Below are 24,585 nucleotides of genomic sequence, written 5' to 3' on the forward strand. Positions count from 1 at the left end.
GCTCCCGTCCGGCCCTCCCCGTCCCCCCAGCCCAGCCCTAGTCTCGCTCGGACGACGCCTGGAGGGGCCGCGGGGCGCCGAGGCCCGGGCCGCCGCTGTGCACGCGCAGGTGGTCCTTGAGCGACTCCTTGTAGCGGAAGCTCTTGCCGCACTCGCCGCACGTGTAGGGCCGCTCGCCCGTGTGGATGCGCTGGTGCTTGAGCAGGTTCTGCTTGCGGATGAAGCTCTTGCCGCACAGCGCGCACTGGAAGGGCCGCTCGCCCGTGTGCAGCCGCTGGTGGTTCTGCAGGTGCTCCTTGCGGCTGTAGGTCTTCTCGCACTCGGAGCACTTGTAGGGCCGCTCGCCGCGGTGTGTCATCTGGTGGCGGATGAGGCCCGAGTGGCAGTTGAAGCTCTTCTCGCACTCGGCGCACTCATAGGGCCGCTCCTTGGTGTGGCTGCGGTGGTGGATGATGAGGCTCTTGCGCACGCCGAAGCTCTTGCCGCACTCGGGGCACGAGTAGGGCTTGCTACGCGCGCCGTGCAGGAGCAGGTTCCGCCGCAGCCCGCCGGGGCAGCAGCTGCCGCAGCCGCCGCCCGCACCTGCGCCTGCACCTGCACCTGCTCCCGCGCCGCCACCGCCGCCGCCCGCGCCGCCCTCCCCGCCCGGCTGCGCCTCGCCCGCGCCGCGCTCCCCGGGGAGCGCCGAGAAGCCGTCGTCCAGCAGCCCGCGGCTCGGGGGACCACCCGGGTTCTCCGCCACTGCCAGCGGAGGCAGGCTCTGCTGTTGGGGCTGGGGCTGAGGCGGGGCCGGGGGCGGGTTCTTCACCATCAGCAGGCTGTCACCTGGGGGAGGGGCGGGGGAAGAGACACGAAGAGGTGACTTGCTGACAATGCTCAAGCCTCGGACCCAAAACCGTCCCTGGGAGAGGGCCCAGGTCTTCAACTAATTTCCTCTGTGTCTATGTGCTAGTCACAGGCTATCTGGGCCTCGGTTTCTCCAAAAATTAAGGGTTTGAACAAGATGATCGGTCACGATATGTGTGGCCCTCTGACCTGCCCAAAGCCACCCTGCTGGACAACACCCGCAGCGGGTCAAGCGGGTAGCACGCAGGAAGGCCAGGAAAGCCATCCAGAACGCTGAGGGCCGATCACACACCAGCTGGGGTCAGCCAAGGAGCTCCTGGAAATGGCAGCAGCCTTCTCCTGTGGCGTCTTCTGCTCCCCTGGCTGCCGGTCTGGTGAGCAGCAGGAGGGATTACCCCCTAGGATGTCTGTCTGTCTTGTGTGTATTTCTGTGGGGTCTGAGCCTGCTATCCAGAAGTCACCTTGGAAGGTATTATTGTCCTGAAATAAGATATAATTGTAGTCCCAAGGACAAGGCTAATTTATCTCGGGAGAATCTCTCAACAAGAGGGAAAGAATTTGCCAGAATTTATCCAAGGTGAAAACCTGCCTAGAGGCCTCCTGGAATGACATGCAGGGAGCTGGGCCCATAACCACCAGACAGATTTGCAGTCATGCTTCCACTAAGCAAGCAGCATCTGCCTTGACCGGCAGGGTGGCAGCTAGGATGGTGAGAGTCCCGCCCCGGCATCTGATGGCACCTGGACCCTGATCACACTGTGACGGGGACTCCCTCCCCACCTCTGCCCAGGGCCCAACTGCTGCCTGGGGGCCACTTCTCAGCCACATCTGCCATGTTTCCACCAACCCCCCAGGATCATTGGTGTCTGACTGAGGCCTGTCCTCCTTAAACGATGCCCTTAAACAGACTGGCCCAGCCCACCCCTTTCTGTCCCAATCAAAACTTCCTGGGCAGAGAACCATCTTCAGACGACACTTGCCAGGGGCAGAGGCCAAAACAGTTTTCCTCGCCTTGATGCAGGATGACTCAGGAGGTTAATGACAGCTCCAGAGCATCCCGTGGGACCAGCTGTGGCCTCTGTAGGTCTTTGCTGTTCCCTCTACCCAAGCCCGCCACTCTCACTCCTTCACAGGTGTAATTCCCAAGAGGCTTGCAAAGAAACCACATACACACAAACCTCCAGGGACTGTTTCCCAGGAAACCCAACCCAAGACAATCCCACTTTGATAATTCTTCAAACTCAGCATGAGCATCAACCCCGTCAGGCTCTACACCCCAGCCTCCTCTCCTCCTGACCCAGTGTGGCTCCCACGGTCACTAGCTGGCAAACATCCTGGACGCCTTTGCTCCTCTCTCCTCGACTGCACTTGCCTGGACAACCCAGTCTGCAACTGACTCACGCAGCTGAACATTGCTGCAGAAATTGCACAAATCTCACAAGGGGCCCTCCTGGCTCCTGGCTCCTGGCTCATGTCCCTAGTGGGTTCCACTTTCACTCTGCGATGATTACGTCATGCCTCCTTCTCCTCTAGCTGCCACAGCCCCACCCTATGCAGGGCCACAATTGCTTCTCCTTTTGAGTCCCTGTAGTAACTGACTCAGATATAAGCACATGACTTAGTTCTGGCCAGTGAGTGTGAGGAGAAGTTTGCTGGAGGCTTCTGGGAAGGTTTTCTCACCCCTTAGAGTGTGCAGGAAAAGATGGACTTTCCTTTTCCTGCAGGGTCTGGATGTGATGCTTAAAACAGCTTAAGACGCTGCCAGCCTGAGGCTGAAGCCACACCAAGGATGGCCAAGCAAAGAGCTGGAAAGAACCCAGGTTTTTGAAAACATAGCTGCATCCTTGAATCAACTAAGCCTGAACCCGAACTACCACAGGACTTCTAGTTATACAAGAAAATAAGTTTCCTTATTCTTTAAGGCAGTTCAAATCAGGGTTCTAAAGCAGTTGAGAGCATCCTACCAATTATAATGGTCTAATTATTTCCCCACCTAAAAAAACACCCTCCCTAGACCCCATGTGCCCTCTGCCCCAGTTCACCACTCTTCTGTGTTCCTTTTTGTTTGTTTGTTTGTTTAAAAGATGACCAGTAAGGGGATCTTAACCCTTGACTTGGTGTTGTCAGCACCACGCTCACCCAGTGAGCCATGGGCCGGCCCCCTGTGTTCCTTTTCACAGCAATATTTATCAAGTTATCTATATCATCATGTGTCACTTAATGGCAGGGACACATTCTGAGAAACACATCATTCGGTGATCTCATCACTGTGTGAACATCCTAAAGTACACTTACATCAACCTAGACGGTGTAGCCTACTACAGACCTGGCCTATTTGGTATAACCTTTTGCTCTAACCACCATCATATACGCACTCCACGTTGACCAAAACATTGTCATGTGGCACATGACTGTGCTTGCTTTTACCACTTCTTCACTCAGGCATGTGTTCCCCAACACTCCACTGAAACAACTTTTGTCAAAATCACCCACAATCTCCAACTTGACAAATCCAACAGCCTTTCCCTGTCCTGCACACTCAGCCCCTCCCTCGTCCCTGGGAGATTCTCTCCCAGCCTCTGTGAGGCTATGCTCTTCTGGTTTTTCACCAGGCTCAGACTTGGGATCTCTTTCATTCTTTGTCTGTACCGTCCCTAGAGCTCATACAGTCCTCAGCCTTAAAACAAGCTATGCGTAATTCCTTGACTGGTCTTTTCCCCTGGTTCCTGGGAAGTAGCCTCTAAATCCTTGGAGTTTCCTGAGTGATAGGAATGTCTTTGTTATTCATGACGGACCTTGATGGTTTACACTGAAGAGGTGGCTCCCAGTGGGCCCCTCCGTTTAAGATAACAAGATAACTCAGGGTGGGGCTGGCAATGCCAGAAGGACCAACCACATGATTAAAGGGTTGGGGTTTGGAGCCCAACCTTCAGGGAGTGGAGAGGGGCTGGAGACTGAATTGAACCGCGTGGCCAAGAATTCAATTAATCATATCTACGTACAGAAACCCCAATAAAAACTCTAGACACTGAAGCTCAGGTGAGCCACCCTGGTTGGCGATACTGTACTGTGCGTATTGCCACACACTGATGTGCTGGTAGGGTGACACATCCTGACTCTACAGGGAGAGGACAACAGAAACTTTGTGTTTAGGACCCTCCCAGACCTAGCCTTATCGGTCTATTCTTGGCTGGTTCTGATTTGAATCCTTCTGCTATAATAAAACTGTAATTACAAGTACAGCAATTTATTGAGTTGTGTGACGCATTCTAGAAAATTATTGAACCTGAGGGGGCAGTGGGAACTCCCAAATTCATAGCCAGCTGGTCAGATGTGAGGGTGGCCTGGGAACCCCAACCTTGTTGCTGGTGTCTGAAGTGGGGCAGTCTTACAGAGGACTGTGCCCTCAATCTGTGAAGTTTGGCCCAGCTCCAGGTAGCTGGTGGTGGAAGTCATTGCAACCTATAACTCCCAGATCAATCTAGCCTTGAGCTCTCTCTTGAATTCCAGACTCCTATGTTCATCTACTTGATACTGCTACTTGGATGTCACCTCAAATTTTAACAGGTCCAAAGTAGAACACTTGATTTCTACATCTAAAGAACTAAACTGGTTCTTCTCCAGGATTCAGCAAATGGCACTACCATCACCCACTCCTTTAACACTCAGACCCAAGAGTCATTCTTGATTCCTCACCCACCACATGCAATCCACCAGGTATACTTCACAGTGTGTGTCAAATCCATTCACGTCTTTTCGTGTCCGTGGCTACCACCCCAACTCTGAGCAACCATCATCTCTCCATCTGGTCTGCATTAAATGTATTAGCTTCTAAAGTGGTCCTCTGTTTCTGATCTTGCTGCGCACCCCACCCCCCAATCCATTCCTAAACATATCTTTTAAAAATGTAAACCAGAGCATGTCACTATACTACCCTGTTTAAAACCCTCTATTTATCTCCTTTCTTATTAGAATAAAATCTAAACTCTAACTTGGCCCATAACTCGGTGAGGCTCCTTTTAAGGTAGTTCAAATCAGGATTCTAAAGCAGCTGAGAGCATCCTATCAGATTCAATGGTCTAGTTATCGGGCCGGCCCGTGGCTCACTCGGGAGAGTGTGGTGCTGATAACACCAAGGCCCCGGGTTCAGATCCCATATACGGATGGATGGCCGGTTCGCTCACTGGCTGAGCATGGTGCTCACAACACCAAGTCAAGGGTTAAGATCCCCTTACCGGTCATCTTTTAAAAAAAAACAAAAAAAAACAATGGTCTAGTTATCTTCCCACTTAAAGGAACACCCTCCCTAGGCCCCAGATACCATCTTATCTCATTTCTCTGTCCCTTTTTAAAGCAACATTCATCAAGAGTTATATATACAGTCATGTGTCACATGTATAGTTCTAAGAAATGTGTCATTAGGCAATTTTGTCATTGTGCCAGTATCATAGAGTGCACTTAACATAAACCTAGATGGTACAGCCTTCCATACACCTAGGCTATATGCCATAGCCCATTGTTCCGACCACTTCACATACACTGTCGTTACTGACCCAAGTGTTGACCTGCCTATCACTCCAGCTCATCCCCCAAAGCCTTTGTGGCCTGTGCCCTAGCTCTTCCCTGTTCTTGGTCTTCTCTTCTCCAACAGCCCCCAGTCACCTCCTTTTCCTCATCTAGGACACACTCAGATTACTTCCCCAGGGAGAACTTTCCTAATCACTCTGCCCTTAGCCCTCCTGTCCACTCCCATCCTCCTGTTTCCCCCAATTCTACAATATCCTCAGAGCACTGACCACACCCTGACTTTATCTTGTCTGCTTGTTGGCTTACTGTCCACGCCCATCCCTCAAAAGGAAAGGTCTTTCTTCACTGCTTATTCTAAGTGCTTATAACACAGTGTAGCACATAGTAGGCACTCGGCAAATACTTGTTAAATAAACAGAAACTAAAAAAGGTTGGAACCACTGTTTTAACCCAAGGCAAAGAATAAGGTGGGACTTTCAAGAGGGTGCTTTCGATCACATTCCGTGGGTGTTGGCATCTGGGTAGGGCGGTCCTGTTCCAGCCCTGACCACCACTTGCCCCAGAAGCACCTGGTAGCCATTGAACTCCAAAGTCCTATCCATACTCCTTGCTTCGATGGAGCCTCATGCACATTAGCTTTGGTAAACTGGATCTTTTTCCTGTCTTACACCGAGAGCAGAGACTCAGTACACACTCATTAATATATAAATTCAGGAATCTCATCTACTGAAATGCCATGTCCAATTCGGTTGAAGTCTCACTCTGAGTCAAACAGGACCCCAATTCTTTTTCTCTTGCATATCCCAGGGCTGGGAGAAGAGACTGGCAGGGACAGGGATCATATATTTCTGCATTTTATTCTCTCCCCCCACTACCCTCTCCCCTTCCAAGCCCTTTCCAGGAGACTCTTCCACATAATACCATGTCTTCCCATCTGGTTGCCCTGGCAACAACAACATGAGGTTGGTTTTAAACCTCACAGAAACCACAGGCACTGGTTAGATACTAGTTTCAAATTCTGACATTAATAAATGGGAATAGAGGCTCTGACGAAGCCTATAGTGACTGGGCAGGCAGGAAAAGCACTTCCAGATATTCTTGTCTCCCAAATGCTAAGTAGGTCAAAGGCCTCCCCAAAATAAAACACCTTAGCTCAGTTGGTTAGACCATGGTGCCGATAACACCCAGGTCCAGGGTTCGATCCCTGTACTGGCCAGCTACCAAAAAAATTAATTAAATAACTTATTTATTTATTTATTTATTTTTTAATTTTTTTTAAAAAAGATGACCGGTAAGGGGATCTTAACCCTTAACTTGGTGATGTCAGCACCACACTCAGCCAGTGAGCGAACCGGCCATCCGTATATGGGATCCGAACCCGGGGCCTTGGTGTTATCAGCACCGCACTCTCCCGAGTGAGCCACGGGCCGGCCCTTAAATAACTTTTTTAAAAAGATAAAACAACATGAGGTACATGGTTCCGTGAGCCATGATATTGAAACTGAAGAAGAAAAATGATTTGGTAATTTGCAAAGCTCTGCGAGTTCTCCACACGCCTTCCTAGGTCCCTTCCCACCACTGCTCAGGTCCCCAGGAACAGCTCTTCCAGGCCCACGTGCTCCTAGCCAACTTGGAAGATCGGAAGGTAGCCCTGAGGGACAGGGTTTGGGCAGCATTCCCTGGCACAGTGTCTGATGAGCTGGTCCCCATGCCTTTGAGGCCAGAGTCAGAAATGTGGCCTGGGGACTCTGTAGTTGGCTGCCATCTTTTCTTCCTGTGCTTGCAGTCAGTCTCCTGGCTTTCCAGCAGATCCACCAAGAGGATTGCTGTAAATTCTTTTTCAAAACGGGCATACACTGTTCCTCTCCTGTCTCTTGACAGGTCCTCCAGGCCCATCTCGACTTTTCCAGATCTGAACTAAGTTGGTCTTACAGAGAGTGTGATCCACTCACCTGAGTTCGAAATGGCCAATCAGATTCAGAAATAACCTGTCCTCAGTCTTACATGGATTTTAAGCTCTTACAGGACATCAGGAGTATGCACAAGGAACACATGTCTAGGTAGCTCTTAAACACTCTGATCAACCGGAAGACACTAAGTCGGCATCTTAAGGGCAAGTTGATGGTACTGTGTCTGGCAAGGAATACTGGCCCGATGCTAAAAGCGTTAAATAATCCATAAACGTATGCCTAAGATCAATGGTCAATAAGTGGAGCTTCAAAAAGGCCCAAGAGACACAAGTCTGGTGAGACGTTTGGTTCCATACCTGCTGAGGGGGAAAACCCTCTCCCTATTTGAGCTTCAGTATCTTCACCAGCTACAACTACAGGGATGTCAGTGCAGGGCTGACTCGGGTGCTGCGGGCAGCGTTTTCCACCACGTGAGGCACCTGCTGCTGTCAGCTCTGCCTCAGGCACCACTGGCTCTCTCCTTTCCCTGCCACTGTGGGTTGATGTCCTAACCCCCAGTACCTCAGAATGTGCCTTTATTTGGGAATAGGGTTGTTGCAGATGTAATTAATTAAGACAAGGTCATACTGGAGTATGATCCAGTATGACTGTGTCCTTGCAAAAAGTCAGCCATGTGAAGACAGAGACAGGGAGAACGCCATGTGAAGGTGGAGGACTGGAGCAGTGTACCTACAAGCCAAGGAATGCCAAAGACGGCCACAACCACCATAAGCTGGAAGAGGCAAGGAAGGACTCCCCTACACGTTTCAGAGGGAGTGTGGCCCTGCCAACCCCTTGATCTCAGACTTCTGGCCTGTAGAACTGTAAGAATAAATTTCGGTTGTTTAAGCCACCCAGTCTGTGATACTTTGTTACAACATCCCTAGGAAACAAATACACCTGTCATGCTCCAAAAACAAAGGGGACATAGGGCCGGCCTGTGGCTCACTCGGTAGAGTGCGGTGCTGATAACACCAAGGCCACGGGTTCGGATCCTGTATAGGGATGGCCGGTTAGCTCACTGGCTGAGAGTTGTACTGACAACACCAAGTCAAGGGTTAAGATCCCCTTACCGGTCATCTTTAAAAAAAAAAGAAAGGGGACAGTGTTTGGTAAGGACCTTTCAAGGGCTTCCTCTGACAGAACACCACGCTGAAGGGATTTGCTGAGGTGGGCAACCACCCCTCATCTCAGGCCTCAGCTATTCAGCTCGACAGCAAATGCCCAGGGGCCCACGTAGCCACATTACTTACTGGGGCCAGAGTCTAATCCAAGCTCTCCTTCCATGGAGTCTCGTGGGCCCCATGGGTACGGCTGCTCCTCCTGCTTGATCCACGACAAAATGTCATGTGCTGAGATGAGGGACTCTGTTGTCATGGAAAGAAGGAAGTCTTAGATTTTGTTCATCCCGCCTGGCACCCCATCAAAGGTTAGAAAACCATCACATGCAAAGCTCCAGCTCGCAGGGTGTGTGGCGGTTTGGGTACGTGTGCCATGTTTACAAGCCGTCCTTGTTAGTCTCTAAAGTGCCTTCTGAAACGGGCTCTCACTTGCTGCGCGCTACATTTTGAGTTGGACAAAGAGGAGGAGGCTCCTCCTGAAGTCTGTGCAGTAGCAGAGCCAGGATTAGAACTCAGGGCTTCTGACTCTGTACACTGAGTCCAAGGAACCCGTGGGGCCAGGCCAGGCCAGAGGAAGGCCTCCACTCTGAAGGACTGTGGGCCCATGGCTGACTGGTCTGACTCAGAAACCAGTGCTGGCAGAGGCAGCGGCCAGAGGCCACCAATAAGAACCACAGTGAAGCCTGACGGCTCCTTGCAGGCTGGCTCTGCTTTCCACCTGCCCTGGGTCTCCTAATTTCTCTGTTGTAAAACTGACAAACTACAAGGAATCCTAGATCCTACTTCTCGTCTCCTCTCCCTGGTGTAGCGGGTGGGATGAGACTTTGTTGTCATAACTGCCAGGTGGGATGACACCAGTTTTCCCCAGCTCTGCAAACACACTTGAACACACACACAGGCCCCGGCAGGGGGAGCTTCTCTCCTGTTCTTTCACGCTTCCCTGAATGCCTGGACACTCGCCAGAAATGTCTTGGGAGACATCTAACTAGTCTAGTATTCATTCCCTCAGGAGAAATTCCAGAAAATGTATATTATTTTCTGGCACAGAAATATACACAGCTTTTAGAAGCTTTTTGATTGTTTTTATTGTTCAAAAATCAGTGCTGAAGTAATTTTAGCATCAGTTCCATTGACACACTAAATTACCCATTTAACAATTCCTTTTGAAAAATGCTGCTTGCCCTTGGTATTCATTCTGGCACCTTTCTCACCTGAATTGGGGTCTGTGGGAATATCTCTCTCTGCCAAATCCTGCTGATCCCACACGCACTGGTGTTCCTCCTGTTTAATCCGGGACAAGAGGTCCTGGGCAGAAATTGGGGAGTCTACTCGTGGGAACAAGAGCAACAAAGGCATTAGAGGACACGAAATTTGCCGCAAATTTGTGCTTTGAGTAAATCTCTGATTTCATGCAATTATCTCCTTCCCCTACAAATCAGATATAGGCATAATTAAATTAGTCTAATTAACTAAAGGTTTAAATTGACCCCAATTTATGGAGCTTTTGCTGCAAATAGATACTGCAGGGGAGTGACATAACAGTGACTTTAAGAAAAAGAGTCTGTCTGTGCTTCAAGAACTTAGAACTCCTCAGAATGAGGTTCCCCCTCTAGTGCTGAGACTACCAGCAGAAGTTGTTTTCCTCCTAAGGGGGTTTCCAGGAAAACGACACCTTCCAGGAAGCCTTTATCTTAATCATTTGGACAGGATTTTTCTAAGATGGAAGAGAAGATCTTACATTTTCTTTCTCTTACAGAGTCTATTAAACCTAATTGACCCTTTATTGCCTTCTTATCTCTTAAAGATCTCTTTAAAGACAGTAATGCTGTGATGCTTTCAAGGAACATGCCTGATGGGAAGTGAACGGGCTTTCTTCTACCCAGACACTATTATCACTTACCTATGGGTTTGAGGCTTTGACTAAGGGGGGGATGAGGTTTGTGGAGCTCTAACCTGTGGATAAGTAAAGAGCTACAGTATGTTAATATATCTTGTGATGGTTAATTTTATGTGTCAACTTGGCTCAGCCACGGTACCCAGATATTTGGTGAAACATTATTCTAGATGTTTCTATGAAGGTATTTTTTCAGATGAGATTAACATTTAAATCAGAAGACTTTGAGTAAAGCAGATTACCCTCCATAATGTGGGTGGACCTTGTCCAACCAGCTGAAGGCCTAATAGAAAGACGGGCCTCCCCCAAGCAAAGGGGACTCGGCAGCAGAGGCCTTCACACTCGGGCTGCAATATCAGATCTTCCTCGGTCTCCATCCCGCCGGCCTGCCCTGTAAATTTTGGACTTGCCAGCCTCTACAGTCACTCAAGCCAAGTCCTTAAAATAAATCTCTCTCTCACTTTTTACACACACATACCCCTATTGGTTCTGTTTGTCTGGAGAACTCAGACTAATACACACATCTGCCCTAACAGAATTCCCATGTCCAACCAGAGTCCAGCTGGAACCCCAGCTACAAGGAACTCCCCTCAGGACCGCAGGCATGTGGGGGCCTGGCCCACTACCAGCCCATCAGTACTGGTTTAAAACAGTGGAAGCTCTTCCCGGTCAGGGAGCAGGTCTCACTGTATATTCCCCACCCACAGAGCCAAGTGCCTTACACTTAGTACTCTGCCATGGTATTTTTAGTAAAGGGGAGGAAGGAACAACTAAAAACTGATAATACACAGAAGAGAGGAAACAGAACAAGCTAAGCCCAGGTGTACCAGCAAATCGTCAATGTCGAGTGCCATGCTTATGTACCCTGGAGAAACCCTGTCTTAACCCAGTCCTGGGTCCACAGCTCTTCCATTGCCATGTTGGCTCCCTGGCCTGGCACCCAGAACAGATGACTCCAGGGACCTGTGGCCCATGCTGAGCCTCTCCCCGCCTCTCCCTGGTCTGAATGGCCATGAGGCTCACTCACCAGTAATGGACTCCGTGGGGATGGCTCTTTCCTCCAGGCCCCGCTGACCCCGGACACACAGGGCTTCCTCTCGCTTCACCTGGGAGGATGTATCCTGTGCAGGCACCAGGGGCTCTGCTCCTGGGGACAGAGAATCACATTGTTGGTGTCTTTTTCCTGCATGATGGTCAACAGGACGTTCTGGGGTCAGGAGGCTAGCTGATGGAACTTACCAGGGGAGAGCACAGGGGTCCCAGGTTCCTGTTGGAACCATGGGGGACCCCAAGGAGCAGAAGGTCTAAGAAGCAGAGAAGCAACCAACATTCAAGAAAAAGGGACAGGCAAGCAGCAAAATCGGGTGTGATGAGACTGGAGAGAGAATTTGGAAATTACCCCATGCTGCATTGCCTGGCTGGATGCTAACCAGGACTGGGCCTCAAGTTTGACTTCCACGTAGGAGTCATTTGTCTTTGTTTTTCACCCTAGTCAGAAAGAGTTGGCCGAGCTGTGGCCAGATACACACATACATGTATATATATATGATTAGTGAGAAGTTGGGCTGGGCAGAGAGGCACAACCACATCCTATCCTTGGATAGATAATGCGCAGCATCTTTATACATAAAAGACAATGACATATCCCCTGTGTAGAGCTCCAAACAGGACATTTTCCTCTTATGGTATACTAACGCACAATGTACTGGCGCCTGGCAGGAGACAGACAGCTCAGGCAACAGGCGAGAGATTAGATGAGGAATCTGAAGACAGGGATGCTGGTTTCAACTCTGCCACCAACTCGGTGGATGAGTCATTTAACTTCTCTGGGTTTCAGTCAGCCCTTTTCATCTGTGAAATGGACGCAGTGGTCCCTGGTCTATCGTGCACTGTGATGATTTGATAACTCAGTGAAACTGCTGGGGCTACAGTGCTTTCAATGTAAAAAGCTGCCACACAGTACTAGGTACTGTTACCACAGCTGCTGAGCCCAGTCATTTGTAGTGCTTGATGAAGACGGGGAAAAAGCCATTTAGATGGGATGTCCAGGACAGGCAAACCCACAGAGACAGAGAGTAGATTAGTGCTTGCTGGGGACAGGGGAGTGACTGCCAATGGTTACGGGGTTTCTTACGATGCAGATATTCTGGAATGAGATAGTGGTGATGGTTGCATAACTTTGTGAACCACTGAACTGTATACTTTAAAAGAGTGAACTTTATGGTCCATAAGTTATATCCAATAATACGAAAAGACTTGGAGGAGGGAAAGATCACTGCCTGGAGACCTACCTGCTAGGTGAAGTTTCAGTGAAATGCTCTCTACTTAAAAACAAGGAAGGACAGAGGGCCCAGACGGGGGAGAGTTCACACAGCCCAGCAGAGGACACGGTTGGAGTCCTCTGATTTCACCAAGACCAACACTGCTCAGCAGCTCTGAGGCCCCGAGGAAAGACCTTGGAGGCAGAGCTGGGACTAGGACCCTAGAATCTTCCATCTCAGTGAAGCTGGTCAAGTGCGATGTTCTCAGGGAACTGGATTCTTTGGGACTTATGATTCCTTCTAGAGTGAGGAAGAAGCCTTGTGGGCAAGTCTGCATAGGAGGGGTGTGTCTGGGTCAGAGTGAGGTGGTGACACTGCAGATTACAACCCAGTGATAAGCCTTGGGCCACGGCCGGCTGCACACACAGCCACTGCAGACTCCCTGCTACCTCCTCTGTCAACCCTGAGCCTGGCCCAGGGCCTTGGGCTGCTCCCAGGCCTCGGACCTCGCACTGTAGTTCCCCATCGGGCCTGGGAGGTGTCGCAAGCCCAGGCCCCTCCTCATCTCTCCACCCGGCTTATGGTGGATCCAGAACTACAAGGCTTTAACAAACCAGAAGACAAATAGCTGCTGTGCAATTTCAGGCCTGAGACCTCTTCCTATAAGTGACCGCCAAATCTCACTAGGCAGAACTGGCCCAGGAGCAAGTCAGGAGCCGCCCCTGCTGACATGGGAGTGCCTCCCAGTGGTGGCAGTGCACGACCTGGCTCTCCTCTGCGCCCTTCCTGGGACCTGGCACCATCTTCAGCTGCCATCACCTGTGTCCGGGGCTGTGGGGATTTCTCTTTCTTCGGGGTGACGTTGCTCCCACACACAAGGCTCTTCCCTGGGCTCAGCCTGGGCAGGAGCATCTGGCTTGGGCACTGTACCCTCGGCATCTGGAAGGCAAGGAAGGGCTGAGGGAAACTGACCAGTGAACCCAGACCAAGGTGAGGGGAGAGTGCTGGGGCGACCCCATCTCCCTGTCTCTACCCGAGTGGCCCTGCATGGCGCCAGTGATGCGAGTGATGCAGGTAATTTCTTACGAGGAACCCTGAAGACAAGTCAATAGACTCCCAGATTTCTAGTGTAGAAACAGCTGGTTTCTGAAAGCCACCATCAGACCCACTGTGGCTTACCCCAGGCTGTTGGGGTTATTTTACTGTGTTCCAAAAGAGCGGTTGTGTAACATTGAATTCTATGGCCAAAGGCCCTGGTCCTGGGTTTCAGATTTTCATCCTATTATAAATTGTTCTGTCTTACTAGCATCATAAGCAAATAGTGTCTGGAGTTTCCATGAGTTATAAACATGAAACACCTTGCCCAGGTGGTGTTAATGTGAACTTTTAATCATTCTTAATCATTAATCATTACTAATCATTAAGCATTTCACAGCCCTCTCCAGAGACTGCTTGCCAGAGAAGACAAAAGGTGTCCTTACCCAGGGACATCAGGGTTTTGTAATTCTCCTTGACCAGGTTGTTGTAAAGCTCCTTCTGCCATTCATCCAAGTTCTTCCACTCATCCTCCGAGAAGTAAACAGCAATGTCCACAAAAGTCACCGGAACCTGGGCCGACAAGAATTTTAGTTGAGTGCCTCCTGCTTGCTGCTCCCCCTGCCCCCCGCCCCCGTGGCTGTAGGACCCATTCCACCCAGAGCCTGGCCTAGGCTCCCCCAGGCTGCCCACCCCCAGCCTCCGAATCCCAGCCCGCATCAGTCCGTTCCAGTGGGGCCGGTCCTCTCTACGCCTGACCTCCCCATGCCTCCAGTAACAAGGATGGCCAACACTGACTTTATTTTTCTTCAAGCATTTACTCATGCCCTTTGTTACTTCACTTTTAGGTCAACTGGATACCTGAAGGTAAAGCTGTAGTTAATGTGCTGTTTTTGGTGTTCAGGGTGACAGAGGTGTGGCAGGTTCCCAGAGTGGGTATCAGTGAGCCAAGGACAGTAAAACCCTGTTATAAAACCTGTCTTTCAGGTCAGGTCACCTCTGTGTACACAGTTACATCTTTGTCATTAAAACATAAAATCTAAAGCATGTGCTAAAACTGCAGGACCTTGGCCTGTTTTGTTCACCACTGGATCTCGTACATCTAGGGGCACATAGTAGGAAATCAGCAAATACTTGTCGAATGTGTTGAACAGTGGCCGCCACTACCAGGAAGTTCCAGTGCATCGCCTACTGTCAGTCAAAGTATTCTGATCTGTTAACATAAAGCTGTTATTTCAATTTGACAAGGACCCTTGTCTATACGCATTTTAGCCACTCACCAACATGACCTCACCTTAAACCAAATTGTTCAAAACAGTTTCACTTCCATTAATAACTGAAATTCCTTTTCTGACCACACAGGCTTCCCTCTTGCCTCTTTCACATCCCTTTGGAACCAGCCCTTCACTCTCACTCTGAAATCCAGCCCCTCAAGTCTCCCTCATCCCCCAATCCTAGTCATTAGTCTTTGCACCTGCATTTACAGGGCCAAGGCTGGCCCGTATCACACCTTGGTGCAAATTAGAAAAATATAGCAGAGTCGGGGCTACCAGTGCACAGCTTGGTGAGTGGGTAGCACCTGCACATAAATTAGAAATGTCAGCCGATGAGCCAGGTGTGTGTAACTCTAAGGGCGCCCCGTGCAGGTGCGATGTGCACACCTGTATGCGGTGGCCCTGTCCCTACTGACTGATAGCTCTCCATCTTGCTTTAGAATCAGAACTAGAACATCTACCTCCCTGGACCTTCCACCACACTCAGGCAGATCGAACAGACCCCCTTCCTTCAATTTAATTACTTGTTGCTAGACAAAATTCACAAAATTCTGCAGACAACATCCAGCATAAGTAAACACTTGTCTCCTGGCCGATCTCTTGTTGACACCTGGCTATGTTCCCTAGGAGGCTTGTTAAAAACTGTCACCCTCCCAACACTTAACTGACCTCCTCTCACCTCCTCCGTCCATCTTTGACCTCAGGTAGATGCTGGCGAGCTCCTTGGCTGCCTTCTCTTTCTTGTCCACCAAACCCACCAGTACGTGCCCTTCATTTCTCCTCCACCTCCTGCCTGGGAAACTTAATCCAAACAATCTCTTCTCTTTTACATCTTCAGTTTCTCCCTCTCCACCGGCTCTTTCCCTTCAGGGTCCCCCACCTAAGAAGAACCCTCGCTCAGCTCTGCTCCCTCACGTTACTCTGTCCTTGCTCTTCACTGGAAACACCCCCAGACACATTCTGCTCTTTCTTCTTCACAAACCACGCACACTTTAACCCCTGAAAATCTGCCTACGTACCCTCCACTCTCTGCCACTGGATCTCTGGAAGGTCATCAGCAATGATCTTGTAATCCTTCTGTTGTAATCCTCACCTTTCAGACCTCTTTGGAAGGTCAGACCACCTTTCTAGAATTTTCCCCTGCTTGGTTCCCATAACTAGGCTGCCTCTTGTCCACCTGGCTCGTGTCTTTACTGTTTCCTCTTTCTCCCTGCCAAGACCAAGGCTCTGTCTTTACCCTTTCCTGTTTCTTCACAGTTTTGGAGATTTCATTCTTTCCACTTCAGCTACCACCTCCCGCAGACGACACTCTTCCACGTTCCTTGCTCCCTCCAAAGTTCAACGGCCTTCTGAGTAGTTGCATTTAATCATCTCTAAGTACCTCAAACTAAAGGTGTCCAAAGCCAAGTTCATTATCTTTTCCAACATAGTAACTCCTCTGCCTCACTTCACCATCTCTGTGAAGAATCAAAACTCTGGAATCATATTCTCACAACTGAAAATAGACATCACTTTTTAAAAACTTCACTGTTTTTAGTGAAGTCTGAGACATGGTCTCAGACTGTAGGGAGCCTATAGTCTAGCTGGATAGAAAAGACTGTTCATGAATTAGCAATGAATTAAGGAGCAGATACAATAGAATCAAGCAGACGCAAAGGATCTGAGTACCCTTCCTTGAATCTGACAGATAGAGAGAATGTGTCTAGCACACGCAAGAGTACACAATGAATTATAACTGCTGCCAGCAACATAATTAACATCCTCATGGTGCCTTATGGATGTGGTGGATTTAAAATACTTCCACAAATTCTTTGACAGTCAATTCAAAAGGCAGAGACTAATTCTCTTCCCCTTCAGTGTGGGCAGAATTTGGTGACTTGCTTCTAACAAAGAAAGAAGTGACAGTGAACAACCACTGAGACAAGGTCATAAAAGACACTGCAGCTTCCGTCTTGGTCTTACTCGCTCCAGGGGGAGACAGCTACCATGTTGTGGGGATGCTCAAGCAGCTCTGTGGGGAGGTCCATGTGATGAGGAACTGAGGCCTCCTGCCAACAGCCACATGTCTGAAGCGTCTTGGAAACAGACTCTCCAGCCCCACTCAAGCCTTCAGATGACCACAGCCCTAGTCAACAGCCCAACTATAACTTCATTGCTCTCCAAGCTATAACCACCAGCGAGGCTCCTCCCAAATTCCTGACCTGCAGGAACTGCAAGATGATAAATAGTTAATTTTTTAGGCTGCCACGTTTCAGGGTAATTTGAAACCAACACAATGATTTATATAGTGTTTTCCCATAAAATCAATTAATCCTTATAACTCCATGACATAAGCATATTATCATCTTCATTTTATAGAGGATAACACTAGAACTCAGAGAATTTACTTATTTATACTTCACTTCTTTCAAAAGAGGAATTGAGGAGGTTTAGAGATGACAAAAAACATACTTGACCAATGGTCAGAAAACCAATACGTGGCAAAGTCAAGATTCAAAGCTAAGTTCTCTGATTCCGGACCCCATACAATTCCATCTTTCCATAAGGGCACACGTCAACTCAGTGCTCCTAACACCGAATCCAACATACGGAACATATAACCATGCCATGTAAGGATACAGTACTGAGTTAAAACACACAGTACAGACAAGAGAAGAGGGCAATGTGTAAGCACATGCTGACTGCGCTACACGAGCAACATAGGCAAAACCATAGTCTCTCTGGGCTGCAATAGCCAGGGAATGTTTTGTGGAGGAACGAAAGCCACTATTACAACTCAATTCTGTGAAGCCTCAGTAAATAAATGTCAAACAACTCCTCCGGCAAAGTCATTGGATTGGCTGCCTCAGCAGATACAAAGACATATAAGACCCATCCCTCCCATGGAGCTGTTAGCTCTCCAGCTAGAGAGAGTCACTTGACAAATATTTTTTACATGCCAACTCTAAGCCAGGTACTGTAATAGGCACAGAAACACAGCAGTGAACCATGCAGAATTTACATTCTGCTCAGGGAAAATCAACCAAGAAGACAAAAAAAGAAATAAATACTTAAGATCCCAATAACATAAGTGCTTTGGAAAAAACTAGAGTGGGGACAGGGAAGAGAGTGTGCTGGGGGACTTGGAAGGTGGCTGTGGAAGGGCACACTGATAAAGTGAGAACTGAGCAGACCCCTGATGGAAGTGCAGGCCGGGGGGCTGTGCAAATATCCAGGGTAGGAGCTTCTCAGTGGCGGGTCCCCTGGGTGGGAGAATACAGGGTATGCTGGCAGATCAGTGAGAGGCCAGGGTGTGCAAGGGAGCCAGCGAGAGAGAGTGCAGTGGGGACACAGTCAGAAAGGTGAGAGGACAGCACGAGCCACATGTGAAACTCAGGCTTTTCTTCTGAATAAGATGCAAAGTCATTTGGGAGGTTTAAGCAGAGGTACAATGTGACTGGCTTATATTTTAAAGGGATCACTCTGGCTGCTCTGTTGAGAATAGATGCTATGGGTTGGGGGGGACGAAGGTAAAGACAAGGAGACCCCTTGGGAAGCCGTGGCAATAATCAGATGAGGAAGGCTGGTGGTTCAAACCAGATGATGGTGACAGAGACAGACGTGGCAAGGAGTGGTCAGATCCTGGATATATTTTGAAGAAAAACTAGATGGTACCTACTACTGTATTGGAAGTAGGCCATGAGAAAGAGAGGGGACAAGTATGACATGACTCCAGGGCTCTGGCCTGAACAACTGAAAGAATAGAATTGTCATCAACAGAGATGAGGACCACTTTGGGCAGAACAGGTTTCAGGCATAAGATCTGGAGTTCAGTGTGGTAGTGTTAGATCTGAGATACTTGCTGATGTCCAAGTGGAGTTGCTGCATCGACAGGGAGGAATGTGAATCTGGCATTCAGGAGGGAAGTCTGGGCAAGACACAGAGAGAGGGGGTGTGGGAGGAAAAGAATATACCTGAGAGGTGACAGCATTCAGACTACATTTAGAACCACAAGACTGGATGAAGTCATGAGGGACTGAGTGTGAATAAAGAGCGAAAGGCCAAGCCAGAGCCCTGGGCCACTCCAAACATTAAGAAGTTAGGAAAAGGAGGTGAAACCAGCAGAGAAGATTGAGAAAGAACAGGTAGTGAGGTAGGAAAAGAATCAAGAGAGGAAGGTGTCCTGGAAGCCACGTGATAATGTGTTTCAAGGAGGGAGCATGCAACGCTACTGATGGGGCAAGGAGGACGAAGGCTGAAACTGACCTGTGACTTTAACACCAGGGCCATCAATAAGGCCTTGAAAAGCCAATAGGCTGGAGGGGTGGAAGCAAAAGCCTGATCAGATCAGGTTCCAGCTACCGATTTACTGTAATCCTGAGAACAGAGGAACATGTTGAATGAGGAGCTGAGGGATGCAACCAGCAGACTCCAGAAGACAGCGAGACAGACACTTGACAAGACAGGTGGCCCAGCTCCTTCCACAGACAGATTGCAAGGAAAAATAAGAGATGGAGGAGGAAGCTATAGTATAAAAAGGTCTTAAGAGCCATCTCAATCACAATGTGTAGACCCAGGAGAGAGGGGAGAGCTGACGGTATGGAGGAAAAAGGGGAGAGATGAGAGGGTGACCTGCTGGAGGAGGGAAAGCGGGGACACCGAGCCACAGCAGCAGGGGAAGGCAGCATCTGTGGGCACTGAGGCAGCAGATGGATGAACGAGCTGGCTGCTCACAGAAGCCTCTTTGGGGTGACCCCATTCCCACAGTGAAGCAGAAAGCAGGGCCGTCAACAGAGTGCGGCATCGATGCTCTGGGAGAAGAGTAGGGGAGCCAACGGAACAGGAAACTGGGCATCAATACTGAACTTCCAGAAGGGCCTGCCTGAGGCTAGTGATCACGACTTGAAAGTGCTCCATCTCCAGACAAGCATGTACAAAAACAGCCAATGACAAATGGTCACTGGGAGGTGTCAAGTGGAAAAACCAAGCACTGAAGAGTTGCAGGAATTTGCAGACAACCAGATAACTGAGGGAGAGTCTGGGAACAGTGAAAGCAAAAGCTCCAAGACAGAAACATGCAGACCCTATGGGGAATGGGCAGAGGCCAGCCAGAACATTCGAGACTGGGTTGTTTAAGTGGAGATGGGCTGCAAGAAGACACTGAAATTAGACAACGGGGAGCTAGACAAGTTTGTCAGGGGAACTGACAATATGAAATCAAGGGTTTCATTCATCTGTGCTATTCCTCACCTCCATCCCTGACCCCAGGGACTGCCACATACATACCTTAGGGGCCTCCCCTTTGCTGCCCGGGGGCAGCCGCAGGACCCAGAAGTTCCTGTTGCGCAGCAGATTCTCCAAGTTCTCCAGCCGCCGCTGCAGCAGCCCGTACTCCTGCAGCAGGGTCCCCAGCACGGCCCACTTGCTCTCCATGTGGTTCCCAAACTCCACTGCTGTCTTCTCACAGTCGGCCAGCTTCTTCTCAGCTGTCCCCGTGCGTCCCTCCAGGTTCAGCAGCTGGCTGGCCTGGGCATCCACCTTTCTCTCCACCGCCTGAATGGCGGCCACCACGGTCCAGAGCGAGATCTCTGCTGTGGGCAACTGGGGCTCTCGCATCATGCGGTCAGGGAAGACGGGTGCCCTATCTGGGAAGGGCGGGAACTGAAAAGGCATCGGTCGCCGGGCATCCATGTCCCATTCCTGAGCCTGTGTGGAGAGGGAGAAAGTGACAGCCCAGGTTGAGACACTGTGTGAGAGAGGAAGGTGGCCTGAGAGCAAGGACAAGTAATCAAATATCACATATGGCCTTCTGCCAAGCCCCACCCCTTAGGCTATGGTGAGCATTAATGTCCCCAGCAATAGCTAGAGCAGCCACCCACCCACCCAACTAACCACGCTCCCATTTCGTGCCCATGGGAGTCAGGCTGGTCACTAGTTCACCCACCTTGACACCTGCCTAAAATGTCCACGGACCACTTTGAATAGAACAACTGCTTTCTTCAAGGGCTAGCCTTAACGGCAAATTTTATATTTGCCCAGTGTTTTTTGTTTCAAAGTTAGAATTTTCCTGTAAGTTATCTGACACTGATCTTCCCAGAAATCTCTCAGCAGGTTAGGGCAAGAATAGTGATCTCCTCTTTAAAGATGATGAAATCGAAGCACCAAGAAGCGGCTGGTCATTCCACAGCACCTCCCTACACTGCCAACTGGAGCCGCTCTAGGTGCTGCCGGTAACAAAAGACATATTTTGAGAAAGTGCTGCCACCACTATTCCTACCAGGGCCACGGTAAAGGGACAGATAAGAGAGCCCAAGCTGGCAGGCAGAGGAGCAGCTTCTTTTTTTTCCATACACAACTATTTTTTCATGCTTTTCAAAATGAAAATAGATTTACCCAAAATGTCCTCCTCATTAGGAGGGGAGGAGGGGACATCCTTCATCCCCAAGAGGAAGAGAAAAACTCCTCTGGGCCCCCTCCCTGCTCCATGACTGGGGCCTCTCCCCTTCTCTTCCAGCACAGGGCCCTCAACCCGGAAGGTGAGGCCAGGAGGTGCAGGTTAGGAGCTGAGCCCTGTGGCCAAGAGGGGAGAGTTAGGGGTGGTCACGGTTCACTGGCAATCTGGGAACTGGTGCGATACTGTGCCACCACCCAGGTGGGACAGGGGGAGGTGTCATTTTCTGTTCTCCCTATTGCTGCTGAAGAGGCCCTTAGGTTAGGAAAGGTGGAGGCCTGCTTCTCTGAGATGACCTGGGTGGGCACTGACCAGCATGCCAGCCCCTCTCTCTAACCACGGCAGCCGTCCAGCCCCAGAGGAGCACCCCACAGCTTCCTGAGATTCGCTCCATGACACAGGACAGCGGAGAGCAAGGCCCTAGAAATGCCAGGCCCTGCCAGGTAAGAGGTGGCGGTATTCCCATCAAAGCCATGCGTCTGGGCTCACTGGGGCTTCACTCTGGCCTCACCCACAGAAGGGGAGAGGGCTGACAGCGGGAGTTTAGAAAGTCACAGGCCCAGTTCAGTTTTGGCTGGCTTGAAGAGCTGAAGCTGAAAAATGCTCAAGCACAGCACAGCAGCTCCCGGCTACCCTGTCGGAGCGGGCTGAGCAGGCCCAGCAGGTCAGCTGGAGCCTGTCCCCTCGGGAGCTATTCCCGCCTCTCAGAACCCCGCTGCCCTTGTTCTAGGCCCAACGCTGCAGCCCTGGTTCTCAAACTGGTCTGCACGCCGAGGTCACCTAGGGAGCCTGAAGACATGACCGCTGGCCCCTCAGCCCCGGGGACTCTGCGCGGGCGCTTTGGGAGGAGGCTCGGGCGCCCGGAGTCCCAAAAGCTGCTCGGGCCGTTCCGCCGTGCGGCCAAGTTTGCCAGCCGCCGGGAGGACGGCAAAGTCACCTCTCCACGGCCCCTTCCCTGGGTCACACCGGTGCAGAGGAGACGCGAATGGCTCGGTACACTTGCTGAAAGACGGCAATAGAAGAACATGGTTTAAATCTTTCTGTCCATCTGCTTACGGTGGGAACAGCCAGGAGGCATTCACCGAGGGGGCCGGGCACGAGGGCTGCCGGCCGGGCTCCGGTGCCGCGCCCCGGGAAGGGCCGCCCGGGTCCCCAGCCCGCGGGGCCTCCGCGCTGCGGCGGGCACTGGCCCGGGGATCGCGGCCGGGCGGCCGCGCGGGTCGGGCCTGCCGCTCCGGGGCCTGCGCCCGGGCCCGCCCGCCCGCTTGGGTCCACGGCCCCCCGGCCCCGGTCCCCGCGCGGCACGAGGGCGCGGCGAGGCCTCCCGGGAGGACGGCGCCCCGCCCCCACGGCAGGCGGCGCGGCCATGGCGCCGGCGGGGGCTGCACCCACCTGCATGGGCGGCATTCCCTCGGCCATCTCCCCGCGCAGCGCCGGCTCCTGGTGGCAGACGTCCTCCGGGGGCAGGGCCTGGGCCCAGCTCCAGCTCCCGCTGTCCAGCCCCAGGCCCTGGATGCCCAGCTGCTGGGGCTGCGGCCGTGTTGACACAAACTGCATCCTGGGACTGCTGTTCCCCGCTCGGGCCGGCCAGGGAGAAGAAGAACGTTTTCCAGGCGCCTTCCCCCTCGCCGGGGCCGGACAGCTCCATCTACAGCCCGTAGGAGCAAACAGTCCCCTTCGGCGGCGCTCCCCGCCCCTCCGCCGCCCGCGCGCCAGCCAATGGCCTCGGAGCTCCCGGCCGCCTGCGGACAGCGGCCGGGGCCACTCCCGGGCCGGGGCCGCCTCCGTCCCCGAAGCGGAGATGCGGCGGCTCGGCCGGGGGTCGGGGGTCCCGCAGTCTGGGACGGCCTGCCTTAAAGTCCCAAACCACGCTGGGTCCTGGACCGTGGGCTTGATTTCTATTAATTCTGCAAATGCCTCTCTAGAGAAAATGGTGCCCGACCCTTCTGAAAATTTTGCAAGAGTGATTCTGTCTTCAGATACTTTCTTCTGGCCTTTACCCTTCCCTCACCCCTTTGCAGGCTTCATCTCCCCACTACCCCTCCTCCGGGTCCACACTTACCTGTACCAATCCCAGGGCCTTTGCACTAGTCCGGATGATAGAGAAGTGAGCTGTGCTGATGTGCCCAAAGAGGACCGATCTCTTCCTCCAGGTAAGGTGCACTGCGTTTGAACAGTGGCCTCTTCAAACACCTTTAAATGCAGGTTAATGTCACCTTGAAATATCAGGCCAAGTCAGAGGAGGAACCAGGGAGAGGCCAGGACAGGCCAATGGAGAATATAGGAGAGGGGGAAATTCATTTATTCATTCCACAAATATTTACTGAACACCTACTATGTGCTAGGTACCGTTTAGGCAAAGGATGGGCTTTGCAGTTGCATACCCTGAATTTAAATTCCAAAATCACCACTCACTAGCCATGACTGAGCAATTTATTTCACTTCTCTGATCCTCACTTATTCTCCTCACATATAAAGAAAATAATGCGCACTCTATTTTAATGTGGTAAAATTAAATAGATGAGAATAGTGCCTGGCACAAAGTAGGCACCCAGCAAAGATAGTTATTACCCCCACCCTACTGCCCCAAAGATAAGTTCTAATAATTATCTTCAAAATAGTGTCTACTTTGTCTTCCTATATGACCAGTCCCTATCTTGTTAAGGGCAGAGATCTGTAAGGTTTCTTACCCTGGGTATAGGCAGACCTGCTGGTACATTATCAGCCCAAATAAGACATGTGCCTAGAGTGCCATATTCAGAAAGACAATTATCAGGTATTTTCTGTTTGGGCACACTCCCAGGTTATAGAAATGAGTATTTCATAAACTTAGTACTATCCTTGAGGAGCTTACAGGCTAGTAAAATTTATGCTCCCAGAAGTTGGTGATTTCCTTCCCTGTTTCCTGGCCACAAGCTGCCCCTAATTGTAAATATCATGTCTACCATTATTAGGGGAACCGGGCAAGTACAGTCTGAAAAGCTCTAGGCAAATCTATTTCCACCAGCAAGCCACATTTCAGAACACACATTCTGACCTATGGATGATCAACTTCCCTTCTTCCTGGAGGAGGCAAAGGTAGCATTTAAGCTATCTTCTCAGCAGTTAAAACTACTTCCCTTCCTAAACATTTGATTTTTATGATGTCCCTTTTTACACAATAAGACACTACCATAGTACATCCACTTCACGTTTCTCCTCTACAGAGGGTGGATTTTCACACAGCCATCCACACTTTCACCCCTTAT

The 24,585-nt window shown here is 50.7% G+C and overlaps 1 protein-coding gene across 1 annotated transcript; it reads right to left on the reverse strand.

Moving 5' to 3' along the window:
* Positions 1 to 9: 9 nt before the first annotated feature.
* On the reverse strand, positions 10 to 22,940 carry ZNF282 (zinc finger protein 282). The gene is made up of 8 exons (XM_063099161.1): positions 22,730 to 22,940; positions 20,173 to 20,592; positions 14,080 to 14,206; positions 13,418 to 13,537; positions 11,365 to 11,484; positions 9,655 to 9,768; positions 8,576 to 8,689; positions 10 to 825 (listed from the first exon to the last, which is right to left on the reverse strand). The coding sequence occupies exons 1-8, from the start codon at positions 22,892 to 22,894 to the stop codon at positions 38 to 40; spliced, it is 1,968 nt and encodes a 655-aa protein (XP_062955231.1). The 5' UTR covers positions 22,895 to 22,940; the 3' UTR covers positions 10 to 37.
* Between the last annotated feature and the right edge of the window lie 1,645 nt (positions 22,941 to 24,585).

Source organism: Cynocephalus volans, chromosome 6, assembly GCF_027409185.1.
Source record: "Cynocephalus volans isolate mCynVol1 chromosome 6, mCynVol1.pri, whole genome shotgun sequence".
Lineage (NCBI taxonomy): Eukaryota > Metazoa > Chordata > Mammalia > Dermoptera > Cynocephalidae > Cynocephalus > Cynocephalus volans.

Excerpts from the sequence above, each read along its gene's own strand:
- ZNF282 (XM_063099161.1), bottom strand. The coding sequence starts at position 22,894 with ATGCAGTTTGTGTCAACACGGCCGCAGCCCCAGCAGCTGGGCATCCAG. Across the intron at positions 11,485-13,417 it reads CCCCACAGCCCCGGACACAG|GAGCAGAGCCCCTGGTGCCT; the intron begins GTGATGGCAGCT and ends CTCTGTCCCCAG. Across the intron at positions 826-8,575 it reads TGGATTAGACTCTGGCCCCA|GTGACAGCCTGCTGATGGTG; the intron begins GTAAGTAATGTG and ends CCCCTCCCCCAG.